General features: G+C 38.9%; 1 protein-coding gene across 3 annotated transcripts in view; it reads left to right on the top strand.

The window, feature by feature from the left end:
- The window catches only part of LOC149022179 (rab GTPase-activating protein 22-like), an 85,865-nt gene that overhangs the window by 56,328 nt on the left and 12,785 nt on the right, over positions 1-16,752 (top strand). For all 3 annotated transcript variants that reach the window (XR_016172406.1, XR_016172407.1, XM_089150352.1), the window contains exon 9: positions 11,874-12,281. Coding sequence is in view for 1 of the 3 variants with exons in the window: in XM_089150352.1 (XP_089006478.1) it covers positions 11,874-12,281 (408 nt within the window). In the remaining 2 variants the exon portion in view is untranslated. The remainder of the gene's footprint in view (positions 1-11,873; positions 12,282-16,752) is intronic.

Genomic DNA, 16,752 nt, shown 5'->3' with positions numbered 1-16,752 from the left:
TAAACATCTTATTAGAAAATAAGCCTTAATGAGCCAAAACAATGCAGCAACAAGAAGAACTTAGAAGAAGAAAAGAGGAGAAGAGAGAAGAAGAATTGAGAGGAACCACACAAGCCTGTGATTCTAGCTAAAGAGCCTAGAATCGCAGGAAACTTATATTTATAGATTTCCAAGAGGTCTAGTACAACTTGAGAGACAAGTAACTGCCCTCTAGAAAAAGAAATAAAAAATTATAGTTTAAAACAAAACTTACTAATTCTCTAGTTCCTAAAATCTATCCAAAATAGAAAGTTCTAAAAATAGAAACTATCACTAAAATAGAAACAAGCATCAAAATAGAAAGTGGAGTGAAAGAAGGCTGCATTGCTGCTGTGAAGGCTTGCACACAAAGGCAACAGCCTTGGATTTTGCGCAATTCTCAACACTCCCCCTCAAGCTGGAGCATTCTAGTCTCCCATGCCCACCTTGCAACAAATAGATTGAAAACTAGGCTTGAATAGAGCTTTAGTGACCAAATCAGCGAGCTGTTTAGTAGAGCTCACAAAAGGAGTCAATAATCTTTTTCCTAACTGCATCATGCATAGATTGACAGTCTACATCTATATACTTTGTCCTCTCATGGAACACTGGATTACTAGCAATGTAAGTAGCAGCCTGATTATCACAAAACATTTTCATTGGCGCAGCAATAGGGATTCCCATTTCCCCTAATTGGGAACAAAGCCACATCAACTCAGCAGCCATGTGAGCCATAGTTTTATACTCTGCTTCAGCACTAGATTGGGCAACAATAAATTGCTTCTCACTCCAAGTTACAAGATTTCCACCAAGAAAAGTACAATAACCTATTATGATCGACGATCAGCTGCAGTCCCTGCCCAATCAGCATTAGAAAAAGCCACCAAATCCATACTCTTGATTTGGCCGATAAATCAATCCCTTTCCAAGTGCACTCTTGAGATACTAAACTCTCATCACAGCATCCCAATGGACCTTTCTAGGAGACTGCATTCCTGGCTTAACACACTAACAGAGTAAGAAATATTAGGATGAGTAATAGTGAGATAAATAAGCTTTCCAATAAGACTCTTGTAACGATGGACATCCTTTAGCATGTCACCATCATCCACTCCTAATATCAACTGAGGGTCCATGGGAATATTAGTAGGTTTATATGCAAGCATACCAGTATTTGTCAAAAGATTTAATACATACTTTCTTTGTGACAAACTAACTCCTATTTACTGTAAGTATGTCTTGATTGTATTGATAGCCCTAATATCACTGCCTAAAAGAACAATATCATCAACATAGACTGCCAGAATGAACAAGAGGAACTGTACTACCACAATACGCTCCGCTAACTTATGTCGCTATTGATAAACCTGTAGAGGGACACTGCCACTACCGGTCAAAGGAACAAGAGTGGGAATGGGGGGACCATCATTCAAAACATGGTTTTCATTAGATAAAGATGAACTAATAATATGGGGTGTCCTCGAAAAATGTCATATAAGCACTTCCAAAGTGTTTTTGATGAATAGGGTCATAACCCCAAAAATCTTTCTGAGTACGAGAGTACCCAAGGAAAATACATTTAATAGATCTAGCAGAAAGTTTATCCACAATATGTGCTATATGAACAAAACAAACACAACCAAAAGTATTGGGTGGAACTAAAAGAGGTTCTTTATTTGGAAAAACAATAGAAAATGGAGATTTGTCAGAGAGTAAAGTCATAGGCATTCGGTTAATTAAATGACCAGCATTTCAAAAAATATCACACCAGTAACTCTTAGGAATGTTCATCTAAATTAATAGAGCACATGTAACCTCCAAGAGGTGGCAATTCTTGCGTTCAGCCACTCCATTTTGGTGGGGGAGTAAATGAACAACTAGTTTGATGAATCATTTCAAGAGAGTCACACAAATTGGATTTCTCATTTTGTACATATTCTAAGGCATTCTCGGATCTAAAAACTTTAACAAGAAGGGAAAATTGAGTCTTTATTTCATGAATAAAATTTTTAGATATAGGCAAGAACTTAGTCCGATCCTTTAAGAGATACAACCATATACAACCAAAAGTAACAAAATACAGAAACCCGTGCCTATTAGTAACTCCACAAGAACCTTAAATATTTAAATGAACTAAAGAAAACAATGATTCACTACGAAGGATAAAATACGGAGGATAGGTGGCATGGTGATGCTTTCCCAACTCGCACGCTTCACAATTTAACCTAAACACAGATTGCAAAGAAGGAATTTTTTTTAATCTAGCTAAGGAAAGATGTCTTAAACGATAGTGCCTCTGGAGAGCATCTCCACCACCATCAGAAAGAGCCGCTGTACCAGATAGTAGAGACCATTTTTTTCACACCCTCCACCAATCGTCTTCCTTGTATGAAGGTCCTGGAAAACACAAGAATTAGGAGTAAAGTTACAGAACAATTCAAAGCTTTAGTTAATTGGCTAACAGATAACAAATTAAAAGGAAAATTAGCAACATTAAGTATGGAAAACAAAGTAAGGGAAGGTGTAGGGGAAACTCTTCCAAAGCCTAGAATAGGTGTGGAAGTACCATTAGCTATAACAACAGAATTATGAGTAATAGATTTAGAAAAAGAACTAAAAATTGATGACTTACCAGTTATGTGGGAAGAAGCCCCTTAAATCAATGATCCAATGGGTGGATGTAGAGGTGAGAAGGGCTTTGTTACTTGCCTGAGAGAGAGTGGCAGCAGAATACCTGTGGATGTGGAAGCAACTGTCTCAATATTTTGTAGATGGTAAAGAATTTAGTTGACATCATCTTGAAGAGTTTTAGACAAGTCCCCAGAAAAAGATCTAGAACCACCATCATTGTTTGCTACTGTATCAGTGTACCACCATCATATACAAAATGATTGGCAAGTTGCTTGGCCCACTTTGGTTTTTAATGTTTGGCCCCACAAGCTTTCTACCACTTGCCCAATTTTACCATAGTGAGTACAAAGCCTAGATGTTTTATCGAATGCTTGAACACCATGGTTTCTAGGGATTTGATTAACTCCCCTTGAACCGCAACCATGTCCTCTTCCACAAGATGTAATAAAGGCAATACTCTCTCCTTTAGAACTACTTCCAAAAGAACCACCTTTAGGCAAGGCAATTCGTTGAAGTCTAGCATATGCTTCCCTAAGGTTGGGGATATGTTCAGCAAAAATATGTCCTTTCACAAAATTTTAGTTCAGGGTTCAATCATGCAAGAAACTTAGATACAAAAAATTCATTCTGTTGTGTCTTAAGTTTCTCTGTCTGTAGTGAGAGGTTGAAAAACATTCAATTCCTTTATCATGCCTTTAAACAAGTTGTAATAATTATGCAGAGACTTGTCAGATTGCTGAAATTGAAATAACTTTTCATAGATACTATAAATCTGAGTCATATTTTTAGCCTAGGAATCATCCCATATTCCCTTGGCAATCTTGTAAAGCATAACATTGGTTACAATATCAGGTTCCATGCTATTCTACTTCCAAATTTTGATGATTGCATCTTCTTGAGTTCAACTAGGGTAGGATTTGTCAGTCTCAGCCGAAGGTTCATACTTGATAAATTTAAGTTTATCTTTTACTAGTATGTAAACACAAATGGATTGTGACTAAAGCAAATGATTAAAACCACCTTTGAGTTTGATGGAGGTAATCTGAACATTCTCTAGATCAACTTGTGATCCTTTCGATTCAGCAGTACGTGTAGTCAAATTGCCAGTAACTGAAGACATTATAACTTGTAGTAGATATCACAATCAGTAAAGTAGAGGTTCGAACCAATATCCCGGAACTAGAAGAGGAAAACAACAACAAAAAATTCTGCAAACAGCAGCCGAATGGAGAGAGAAATTTCTGCAAAGTGCAGAGTTATGATCTATGTTTTGGGACCTTTAAAAGTAGAATAATAGATAGAATAGATCAGTTTATATAATTACTTGATCTATGATACATTAGGTACAGCATTAGGTGGCTACGCCCCAAGGAAAACTGAATAAAGATGTGAACTTTATAAAAAGGAATGGTACGACACTGTTTTGAATCAATTAAGCTTTGATGCCATGTTAGAAAATAAACTTTAATGAGCCAAAACCGTGTAGTAACAAGAACTAAGGAGAAGAAAAGAGAAGATGAAAAGAGGAGAAGAAAGAAGAAGAATTGAGGGGAACCGCACAAGTCTGAGATTCTAGATAAAGAGCCTAGAATCGTGGGAAGCTTATATTTATAGATTCCCCAGAGGTCAAATACAATTTAAGAGACAAGTAATTGTCCTTTAGAAAAAGAAATAAAATTACAGCTTAAAGATTAAACTTTCTAATTCTCTAGTTCCTAAAATCTGTCCAAACTAGAAAGTTCTGAAATAGAAACAATCACCAAAATATAAACAATCATCAAAACAGAAACAAACATCAAAATAGAAAGTGAAGTGAAAGAAGGCCGCATTGCTGCTGCCAAGGCTTGCACACCAAGGCTGCAGTCTTTGATTCCGGGCAATTCTCAACACATCTGAAAAGAGCCCCCCCCCCCCCCCAAAAGGGGTGAGTTCTAGGACAACACACCTACATGGAATAGAGGAGGTGCAAGATGCAATGTAGTCCTAGGATGTGTTCTACTATGCTATCCATGCCGATCTCCTTTGGATAGGTCCACACTCATATTGGCCCCTCACAGGCTCCTAGTCTTCTATTGAGCGCCCATGACCGAGGGTCCAAGGGTAGGTCACCACTCTCTCACCAGAACCAAGGTTAAGGGTAATAGGTCCATCACATCATGACTATTAGTGGGACTGGCGCATGTTAGGGAAATACCTTGCCATTAAGGTGGTCATCTACTTGTCATGCTACTTATCTTCAGGATACCTTTCCTCAAGTCTACTGCTCCTACTGGTCCGGTATCCTTCCCAATCTAGGAATGTTGATCCTCACGGCTCCTACCCGTCTGTTGGATGAACACCCTACAACCCTATTGTCATCTACACATAATACAACGATGGCACTCCGCGTTCCCTCATGGCTCTCAACCATCTGTTGGGAGCCCCATGAGCCCTATCCAATATGAGACCCAACCATGAATGATACGCCGATAGATTCCATTTGCGTTGATTGAAAAAATGGGTTCTCTAATCAAAATCTAACTTCCCACAGTAGATTCATCGATTCAATCTCTTTAAAATTAAGAATAAACAAAAAGGAATGGTTCAGATCGATGTTTTTACCTTCAAGATCGAAGATTAGATGAGGATCCAATCCTTTTTCCAAAAACTCTGCATTTTTTCTCTTCGAAGCTTTGCCTCTGACTCACTTTAGAATTGTTGACCGTCTAACAATAGAATAATCACGAATCAGGGTTTAAAGCCATTAAATATAGGCTAGGGATCATTAAAACCCTGAATTTCCCGTACTCTCTTGACCAACCAGATCCCTAGGCGACAAGTTGGAACCAACCGCCCCAACCGACCGCCCTTGCTGCTCTCAGGCACAAGAAGGGCCAATTGGTCTAGGGTGGTTCCAATCATGAGTGCAAGCTATTGGAGAGTTCTAGGACTCACACCTGAACTTAGGTATCATCTAACCTCATCTCCTAAAAGCTGGCAATTTACCTTCCCAATCTGTCTGGTTTGAGTCCGATATTCCACCAAATTCCAAAACAGCGGCAAAACCTTGATTTTCACCATCCAATTCCATTGATTCAAATGCTAATCCAAAGGTCTCAAGCTGGATGGTCCACTTCCTAGCACTAGATTTACGGGTTCTCGAGCCTGCAAGTAGGGTTTGGCATTAGGATCTTAGGGGATTTCACAATGGTAGTGTTTCATCTTTGTCAAGTTGTCTAATTAAGTTCTCAATGATTAGTGGTTTGGCGATCCTTGACTTGTTGATCCATCACCAATGCATTATTAGTGTAACCAATACATTAGTGTCAGCTATGCATGCTTTAACCAGGTCTTCTTCGCCATGGAAATGGTCAAGGTTGATGTGGTTGACCTCAACTCGTTCCCTTTCTATCAACAACTTTAGATTTTTCTTCTTTTTTTTTTTAGCTTCTCCAATTTTTGATGGTTGAGCCAATTATGAGGTTGGTGTGTATCAACCTGAATGTATTCTAGTTACGTTTACAACCGCTTGAGGATGTCATTACTCATAAGAGCCAAATTCCAATCCTTGCCAAGTGTGGAGCATCAATACTCCCATAGCCCCATGATTGTGCCACCAATCGCCTGCACCAAGATAATTATCATATTAAACTTTAGGTGTTTGAAAAAAATTTAAATAACATAATAAGTTATAAAACCTTGCACTTCCGAGCCTTTCTATGTTCCTTACCTGAATAGCGCCATTATATGAACAAAAACCACTGGTGGCCTCCTGAAGAGGTATTCAAATTTTCGATTCTATATATTACCAAATTCACAATCTTTTGTAAATTAACGTACTACTGACCTCTTCCATGACAAGTGGGGCATTCCCCACATTTAGCTTCAATCTGCTTACCACTCTCTTTAGGGCTTCCAATAAACCGGTTGTCCTAATATTATTCTTGTATTGAATTTCTGGAATACACAACAAACCGGTTGCTGCCCTGCCCCTATGGTCCGGTTGCTTCCAATAAACCGGTTGTCCTAATAATGCATGTGGCTATTGATGGTTAGTAATCTTAAGCTAATAAATAAATGGTAAATGACAAAGTGTGAAAATCAAACCCAAGGAGAAGTAAGGATGAGTTTAAGAATACCTGCTCAATGCACATCTTGAAGCAACGTTTTTCCTATTTATATTCTGTAATCTTCAAATATTTCTTACAGGATTTTGGTTGATCTTCCTATATGATGGGAACCCGACCAATGTCATTGGTCCCCTAAGGGCCAAAATATGGTCTAGGGTTGCTGCCCAGCCCCTATGGTCCAGCCCAGTTGCATGGAGTCTTTTCAGCAATAGGGGCATTTTGGTCACTTTGGGTACCCCTAGTCCAACCCAATTTGATCTAGTCAGAATCAGAATCTTGTTAGGAGTCTAAATCTATCTTTATTTCGTTATTTGAAACCTTTTTTGTTAAGATATGAAAGAGTTGTTGTCTTATAGTCCTAATTAGAGAAGGATTCCTTTTGTTATAATCCAAGTTCTACTTGGAGCCTAGTCCTATTCATATTATGCAGTTTGACTCATCCTAGGTTGAGATAAGAAAGAGTCTTTAATAGAATGGGAGTCATAAGTAATGTAAAAGTCCTAGGTTATTTGCTTTCCAATTTTGAGTCCTAGTATGCGTCCTTTATGTAAGGCTATAAATATAGCCCTTTACTTGTAAACAAGACTGCTAGTGATTAATAAGATTTGATTGAAAGAAGAGGTGCTGAGTGGAATCATGGGTTTCCAAGGAGGAAACCTGCAGCTGGCTTTTTGAGCATTCTATTTTCTGAAGTTTTTCAATCTTCCTCCATCAACAAGCAAGTACTCACCTCCATCCCTGCCCCTACCCTTCCCCCCCCCCCCCCTCTCTTTCTCCCATCATGGCCTTTTCTTTTCCCTCCTATCCTGTGACTTACCTATTCCCTTCCCCTAACCCTAATTCTTCTCTTCCCCAACCCTTTCCTTCCATGACACCCTTCATTTGTATTTTCTTGAATTCTCGGACTTTTCTAGGGGCCCAAAATTCAAGGTAAGATCTATGCCAATCTAACTATTAGATATGTCCCAAACTTTAGGAACCTCATTCCCGCCAACCCTAGTGACCTTAGATCTCAGTTTGACCCCATTTTGACCGTCCAATAGGATATAATTATTTTCTTGGATGTACTCTCCACAACCCTAAAAACAAGAATCTTTATATCTTTCAGTTTAGCCATCCAAACCCCTACCAAACTTGGGGGATCATATCCATATTTATTACCAGATTCCCTCCAAGTCTCATTTCATTTTGACACCTATACATGCCAGTTTCCCTTCAATAAGAATTTATCCCATGTCTCTCATAGGATGGATCTATATATCCCTGAGATCCTAAATATCATCTTAGAGCAGATTATATTTGACCATAAAGCATTAACCTAACCCTTCTACCTAAGAAGTCATCTGTTCACAACCCATATCACAAAGGATCCCTCTATCTCCTAAACCCTAAGGCTAAAACCCGTAATAGCCCCTATCTCCCTAGACTGCTGGGTTTAAGGAACACTAATTTACTGCTGAATTCAATTTAATTGATCCTGAAAACTGGCCTTCAATTTGCGGGTTACATCACTATTTCTTCTTTACAACATGTTCTATTGCACCCATCATCTTACCCATGGTCTCTTCTATTCCTGTCAACTTTTTTAAGAAGGAAAAAAGAGCTGTTGCATGTTACCATGGATGGGGGGGTGCATCATCGATGCAGATTTATCACCAAATTGGGCTTCTTTCCTTACAAATAGTCTAGAATTGTATCATATATGTATTTTGCCTTTGATTCCATAGGTTTATTTTGTGATCAGCTGATTTGATGAGCCTAAAATATGGGTATGCACTAGGAAAATGAGTTTTATTTCATTAGTCTAGTTAAAGACCCATTTTAAGTCTATTTCCTGTATTATTTCACATCCGTAGACAGTTCAAGTTGCCTAGGATGGTTGTTTGATCATTCCCAAACCCCACCCCCTCTCTCTTATGTGATTTCTTTTTTTCTCCCAAGTATATTTTTTGTCATTGAAGGTGTTCTTCAACAATATCTTCTACAGTAGTATGTTGAATTATGCTCAATCCTAACGCTCCCTTCCTCTTTTCTTCTCTCCCTGTTTTGGCACACGCTAGAGAACCTTAGGTTTAAAATTTTATGTACACCAATCTGACGGTTAGAATCATCCCAAACTTAGGGTAGTTGATTGGGGTAAACAAGAACATAGGTTCTAGGGGTTGGATGGAGATAAAGTCTTGAAATTAAGAAAACAGTTGGGTAATGATATGGTGTACTGTTGAAGCATCCCAATCCTCCCCCCCTCCTCTCTTTTCTTCTCTCCCTATTTTGGTACACCCTAAAAAACCTTAGGTTTAAAATTTTATGTACCCCAATCTGACCATTAAAACCATCCCAAACTTAGGAATCATCCCCATATATCGTTACCTAATTGTTTTCTTAGATGCATGATTTCATCTCTATCCAACCCCTAAAACCTATGTTACTTGTGAACCCCAATCAACTACCCTAAAATCCTAAAACTTGAGATCCTAACATTTTGAGTTGCAATATTGGAAGACTAGCCCCAGGTTGATCCTATACAATCTAGGACGACATTATCATCTCCCAAAATCATTGGTCTTATACAAGTTCCTGAAGTTCTTGCCGAATGTCTGACCTCAAATAATTAGTACCCAACTATTCATCCGGGGTGTACGTCTTAAGTAAGGAATTTGTTACAAATCTCGTATTTGCATGTCTAACTAGATCCCCTCTCTTGTGCCTGCTCATCATTGCCATCACATAAATATGAATACCTCCTCAAGGGATTGCATTGAACTGGCATTACACCAGCAACACAGTCCAGTTGAATAAACTTCAAGTTGATTCCCTCTCTCAAGGCAAAAAAGGAAAAAGAAAACAGACTTTTCCACAGCTTTCCCTTCCTTCAGTCTCTCACATAGTTGTCAAGGCGTCGCTTAATCGTCGCCTCGGCATCTGGGCTCCTTCGGAGCGCCTCAAATTGGCGTCGCCTTATTTTTAGGCAATAAGGCGTCCGCTTTTTTTTCTTTCTTTTTTAAATCATGAGAAAGATGCCTAATCGAAGCATATATTGAAATACTTATTAGATTCCGATTGTAAAGTATCTATTGTTTGAACCTATATGCATATGTATAATGACGCTACATGTGATCAAATGTTAAAATAAAAATAAAAACAAACAAAATTGAAAGAGATTAAGTTCTTGACTCAAGTCTCACACTCTCACTCTCACTCTAATCCCTAATCTCTTTCTCTCTTCCTCTCTTTTTCTCTTCCATTCCCACAGTGACACTCCGGCAAGCAGTGGTCAGTGACAAGCAACTTCTTCTCTTCCTTTTTTCTTGCGACTTTTTATTTAGGACCTATTATGTGTGGTTTGTAGTATGTTGGATGACTTGAGGTAGTCTGATATTAGTTTCTTTATTATATAAGATATGATAGATTTAGAGTGAATGAGATGTACACTAAAAATTTCACTTAAAACGCCTCAGAGGGCGCCTCGTTGACTCATCGCCTCAATTAGCCTAAACCGCCTTGCATCGCCTCGTCGCCGTGACAACTATGGTCTCTCATCGTCCCCATGCCATCTATCTCTTCTCCTCTGATGCAGCGTTCCATGTGTAAGGGCCAATAATCTAAGATTTATTGATGGAAGCAGCTTTTAGGAAAAAATTACAGTTTTCTAAGAGATTTTGTTGAGGCTTCTAGGGTTGATTTTGGTGGGATTTCTGTGATGGATGGCCTTAGTTGGTGTAGGGGATGATGTGGTCAAGGTTTGGTTCAATCCCTGTCAACAGGGGAAAAAGTTCTTTTGGGAGGATTTCAGTTAAAATTCCTTGAGATAGGATTTTAGGGTTCTCTATTTGGACTAAAACATGGGTTGAACTTAGTGGTTGTTTACCTATGTTATGCTCACCAAGTTTGGGAATTCCAAATGGTTAATAAGGGGATATGGAAGTTTGAATTCTTGGGTTAGTGTTTTGGGTTTTAGGATTAGGGCATCAAAGACTTGGTGTTTAGGCTTGATGGAAAAGGCTTCACTTCGGATCAACTGCTAATGGAGGTTCTGTGGATGAGGGCGTCTAATTTGCTAAAATTTTGATGGTGGAATTGAAGGTATGGGATTTAGGGTATGAGATACTTTAGAAAAGATTGAATGCTGGTTTCAAATAAAGAGTAGAATGGGATGGGTGTAGCTGGTTGACGCTTACTTGGATGCTGGAGCCTTGACTGATGCTGTGTAGGAGCTTGGGATGGCATAATGCTGGTCCAACTCCATAACTGATAGAGATCTTTGCTTGTTTTTGCACGAAACCGAATCCCATGCACTTTGGAGATTCTTTACCAAAGCTAGAACACTATTCGCAATGCAACAGCAAATAGAGCTGAATAGTTTTATAATAATTGAAATCCTATTAAAAGTAGAAGTTTCAAGTAGAGATAGACCCTTCCACCCAATTTTTTTTTTAGAGATATGCTCTAACTAACTTGAACTGAAACTAGATAACTTCTTAAAATAGAAGTGCTAATTGTAGTTAAAACTCTTAACTAACTTGGCCAACAACAGAGTTCTAATTGGACTTGTATTTGTAACTGAACCATTAAAAGAATCCCACCATGGTGGCTACTAACAGTAGCCCTAATTGCATCAAATAAATGAAGGCTAAGCATAATTACCATAATACCCTTCCCCAGGCCAAATTAATTAGTACTGAAAACTCTAATTAATGCTGCAATTCTCCTTGTGTAGTTCTGCTGTGCAGCAAGCCTAGGGTTTAACTTGGCCTTGCCCTTCCACTTGGGGTAGGTCTTGGGACCTACATCCTCCTCCCATGGACTGTGGGGGAGGATCAGGGCCTCTGGCCATCACCCCACATTCTTCGCCAAGTTAAATTGTTTGTTAATGCATGTTGATTATAAATTTTGTTGAAGAACTTGCTGCTAATGCAGCTTGCAAGCTAGCGTACCTTTGAATAATGAGACGTGTGCCATAAGGTTCTACAAATATAAAGTGGTATTTCTTCAACTTTTTCTGATAATTGGATTCCTAACTGAATTCCCCCTTTCATGTGAATACATCCGACTTCGTTATTTCCTTTTCACTATCAGCAGATTTTTTATTGTATGGTTATCCTTTCTTTTCTACAGATGATGTGGGCTGCAGACTTTGATGTATCTTTGACGCATGAATTAGAGGAAAATTGTCTTGAGTCACTGGTAATAAACATTCCAAGAGATTCTGGTGCAGAAACAGGAGAAGAAAGTTCTGGGAATGGAAATGGCAATTCAAAAGGTGTCTCACAATCAAAGCATGGGAATGTACAATGCTCTGTGTCTGATAACTTTGAAATGAAGTCGGTATCTAGGCGTCCTCCTTTTTGTGGATTGACAAAGAACTTTTGGTTTAGGAGTGACAACATTGATCAGTTGAGCACTGCAGTAACATCAACAAGGAATGGGGATGATGAATTAGCTGTGTTCTGCGTTGCTGCAATCCTTATAATCAACCGCCAAAAGATAATTAAAGAGGCCCATTTAATTGATGATTTGATAAAGGTAGTAGCATATCTCCTCGTTAACTTTCTATTGCTTCCATTGTGTAGCGTGCATGTGGTTGTTATGTGGTTTACCTGACTCGTCATTCACGACCTCTTGGCGACAACAACAAGGTACCTAGGTGACCATGACACCTGTATGTGTAGGTGACGCTTTGACACTATGAGATGGTGATGTAACCAGGCTGGGACATCCCAAAAAGGGCCAAAAGAGGACCCAAGCCCACTAGCAGTTTGCGGCAAGCCCTGGAGGGGCTGAACCAATACAGGGGTATTTTGGTCATTATCCATCCCTGGTTCGAGCCCAATTATGTTGGATTAATTCCAGCTATTCTTGTGGAATCCTTTCCTACTTCTCTTTTGTCAGTTAGAGTCCTAATTTTGAGTTCTTTAAGAGCTTGAGTTTGAGTGGAAGTTATTTAATTAATTAGTGATGAGGCCCCTAAGGAAACTTAACTAGAAGTTAATTGGGTAGGAATCAGTCTTTTATCTATAAATACAAGTCAAACATTGTTATGCAAATCAGTTTTGGATGAATAAAATTTTGAGTTCAAGAAAGACTTGAGAGAAATCGTGGGTTGCGCAAGGTGGTGGCCTGTGGCTGGATTGTGCCAGTGTTTTCTGCAATTTCAAAAGTTCTTCAAGCTTCAGCAGCAACATAACCCAAGCAGCTACATCAACTCAAGTCTTCCTCCAAGTAGAGCCCCCACCCCCCTCCATCGCAACCCATCCCGGCCCCTTCCCTTCCTTCCTGCAATACCATCCAACCCCTGCTTCCTGTCTTTTTTATTTTTCTCTGCTTCTTGATTCTTGCGGCAGGACAAGGGACTACAAGAAAGTAAAGAAGGAGAGCAAGAATAAAGAAAATCAAGATTCTTGAAAGAATATTGGGATAATCTTAGGAATTAGGATTCTTTCAAGAATCCAGTAAGAATACCCCCCTCCCCCTTGCTGCAAGTCTCAAACCCCTCCCTCCCTTTACCACAAGGTCTCCTACCATTCCCTCCCTTATCCAAACCTTTCCACAACCCAAATAATAGTCCTTTTCTCCCACCCACGCCATCCCACAGATACTAATTATCCCATAAACAACCTCAACCTTATTACTACAAATTTTCTTATTAAACAGGGTCCGGCAAGATCTGACCAAAACCCTGGGTTACATCAGATGGTCTCAACTAAATTATCAATGGTTCCATCCTGAGTCTATATGTTCTTGCTTTGATTCTTGTTGTTTGTATGGGAGTTGTCTCATTTTCTAGAAATTGATGGTACTTTTTGCTAATTCTTGTCTTTGACATGACCCAGAAATCACTTGGTGAGATTAATGATGAGTTTATTTGATTGGTGGACTTGACTAAGTAGTTGGTTGACTTTTTCATAGAGAGGCAAAAAAAGAGGAAGAGGAAGAAGAATCGAGTCCTACAATTATTTAATGCTTAACTTGTGATCATTGGTTGGTGTGAATTTGGTTTTCATTTGTGTTTGTTGATTCTGGGATCTTGTTGACCGTGAATTTTGGTTTGGCCCATAAATATCACCTTTTCACCATAATCCATGTAAAACACCGGTGCATAACTGCATGACTTTTCGGGGGAATTTTTTTTGTTTGCTTTCAAATCCAAAAATGCCGGAAAAAAATATGGAAATTTTATGAAACAGTGTCAATAAAAAAATTAAAAGCAAAGTATGCAAGGACAGAAGAATGAATAGAACTGTAAGATGGGAAGATGTAGGGAAAACAATGTAAGCTATGCCCTATCAATGACATCAACTAGAAGTCTATAATTAAAGACTGACCAATTATAAAGAAAGTTGCATACCTATCCTTCACTTAACAATGTAACATTAACCATAAGAATAAGAAAAGAAAGTGAAAGACATCTGCACTTATTCCTGGGTAGGCAAAAAAGCCAGTAACTTAAGGCTGCTGCTTGGGCATAGATACTTCCCATACCCGGCATAGAATACAACTTAAGAAAAGCAGTCTGAAACATCTCCTAGCTTTCTCCTAGTAGTACCAACAAAACAGTGTACCAGTCTACCCCCAAAGTTTTCTTTTTAATAGGTAACACCAATGTGTTTGATCCATTCAGACGGCTTGATCTGGGAAGCACAAACTCTTGGAAAAGTGGACTGTGTCATGGATGTACTAACCAACAGTAGCATCTCCAAGTACCTCCAACTGTAGTTGGTATCGTAGGTTCACTGAAAATAACCAAATAATGGCCTATCATTGAGGGTATTGTGGATCTTAAAATACCCATAGATTGTTGACTTCAATTCTAGGATGGGATCCAGTTGCAGTAGCAACAAAACAGTACTAGTTTTGATCTACCAGCCAGGCTAGAAAGGGTTATTATCCAGAAAACTGCAAAACTCAGTGGAAATCTTCTAATCAAGTACAAGACTCTTGGAATGGAATAAAACCTCCAAAGTACAGTCAAATCTGATGGTTAGATAATGAGATATGAGTCTTTGACAAAAGTTTCAAAATTAGTAGTTGGATCCAAAAATAGTAACTTCCAGTCTGTCACCAAGTCTAGCCGATAGATCCGGATTGGAATCACTATCAGAAGGAGAGGCGTAAGCAGGGTATTATGCTCCCAAAATTTGATCAGAATCTGATGACCGTAGCTCGAGCTTCAAGTGCTTGAAGGTCAATGTAGTCAAAAATCAACGGTATGATTAAGTCTTCAACGGTAACTTGATGAGGTATGCTAAAAAAGATTAAACAGAGAAATAATGGATGGAATTGTTAGGGGCTGGGTGCAACGGTTGGTCGACCACAGTTATAACCCCGAGGTCAAGGCATCGGAACAGCCTCCCAACAAAAATTGTTTAGGTAAGACTGTAGGAAAGTTGTTAGGCAGCCAACAAAGCTTCAAACCCACTTGCGAAGATGTAAAAAAAATCTAATATTTAGAGTATTAGGCCAGTAGATAGAGTACAAAAAAGGAAAGAAAAATTAACCCCAAAAGGTAGTCCCAAGCCTTTCCAATGCCTCTCGGGATTGGCTCGGGTGCTAATCTGGATTGCCATGTTCTTTCCCTTTTTTGCCCCACATATTCTAATGCCCCCCCCCCCCCCTTCTCAGATTGGAGCCATATATTGATAATGCCCTGCTTGTTACAAATATTCTCAGCTCTTGCACTAAGCAAAGCTTTTGTAAATAAATCAGCCAGTTGGTCTCTAGTACGAACAAGACTCGGAGAGGTCAACACATGTTGCAGGCTTGCAGCTTCTCACACACAAAGTGGTAATCTACTTCAATATGTTTTGTGTATGTATGAAACATTGAATTAGTTGCTATATGAATTAGCTGTCTGATTATCACTTCACCGTGGATAGAAGAATCATGAATGAAACCAAGTGAAACCAAGTTCTCGAAGTTGTTATTTAACCCACACAAACTCACAAGTAGCATGTGCCATTACTTGATTCTCTGATTCTGCATTGTACCGAGTAGCCAGTCTTTACTTCTTACTCTTTAAGCGTACAAGATTTTCACAAACAAAAAGTGAATATGGTAACCTATGGTGGGCTATCAACAAGTGGCCCAGCCCAACCTGCATTCGAAAAATTTCTTCTTTCCTTTTGTGACCATTATGCGTATAATAATTCTCATCTAGGAGCCTTCTTGTTGGGAAACACGATATTGGGAGAATGGCTTCTTGATCAATGATCTCAAGCCCTCTATTTATAATTAAGTGGAAAGTACACTATTACAAGGAACATAATTTTATATGAATACAAACTCTAATTTAACTCTTATACAAACTCTAATTTAACTCCTAGTAGAATCCAACACTCCCCCTCAAGTTGAGGCATAGATATTAGTCATGCCCAACTTGCCTACAATAGGAAGGAAATCTCTTTCTTTCAAACCCTTAGTGAAAACATCTGCTACTTGGTCTCCATATCTTACAAAAGGCATGTAGATAAGCCCTTGTTCCAACTTTCTTTTGACAAAAAACCTGTTAATGTCAATGTGCTTAGTTCGATCATGTTACACCAGATTATTAACAATACTAATATCAGCCTTGTTGTCACAATATAACATCATAGGATTTGGAACTTGGACTCTAATATCTTGCAGCAAGCCTTTCAACCATAGTAGCTCACAAACTCCACGAACCATATTCAGCTTTGGTACTAGATAAAGCTACCACATTCTGTTCTTTACTTCTCCAAGTAATTAGATTACCTCCAACAAAGGTATAGTAACCTGAAATTGACTTCATGTCTGGCGATCCAGCCTAGTCTGCATCAGTGTATGCTTCTACTTTTAGATTATCAGTGGGTGACAGAAGTATTCCTTTTCCAGAAGTTCCCTTCAAATACTGTAGTATTCTGGTAACAGCCTTCATATGAGCTAAATATGTATAATTGGCTCACTATCCCTACAGCATAAGCGATGTCTGACCTAGTGTGGGACAAGTAGATAAGCTTCCCTACCAGCCTTTGGTATC

This window comes from Hakea prostrata, chromosome 3, assembly GCF_041222555.1.
Source record: "Hakea prostrata isolate BN-2017 chromosome 3, UWA_Hpros_2, whole genome shotgun sequence".
NCBI classification, from domain to species: domain Eukaryota; kingdom Viridiplantae; phylum Streptophyta; class Magnoliopsida; order Proteales; family Proteaceae; genus Hakea; species Hakea prostrata.
The sequence above is the reverse complement of the archived record's forward strand: the minus strand, read 5'-3'. Positions and strand labels throughout refer to the sequence as shown.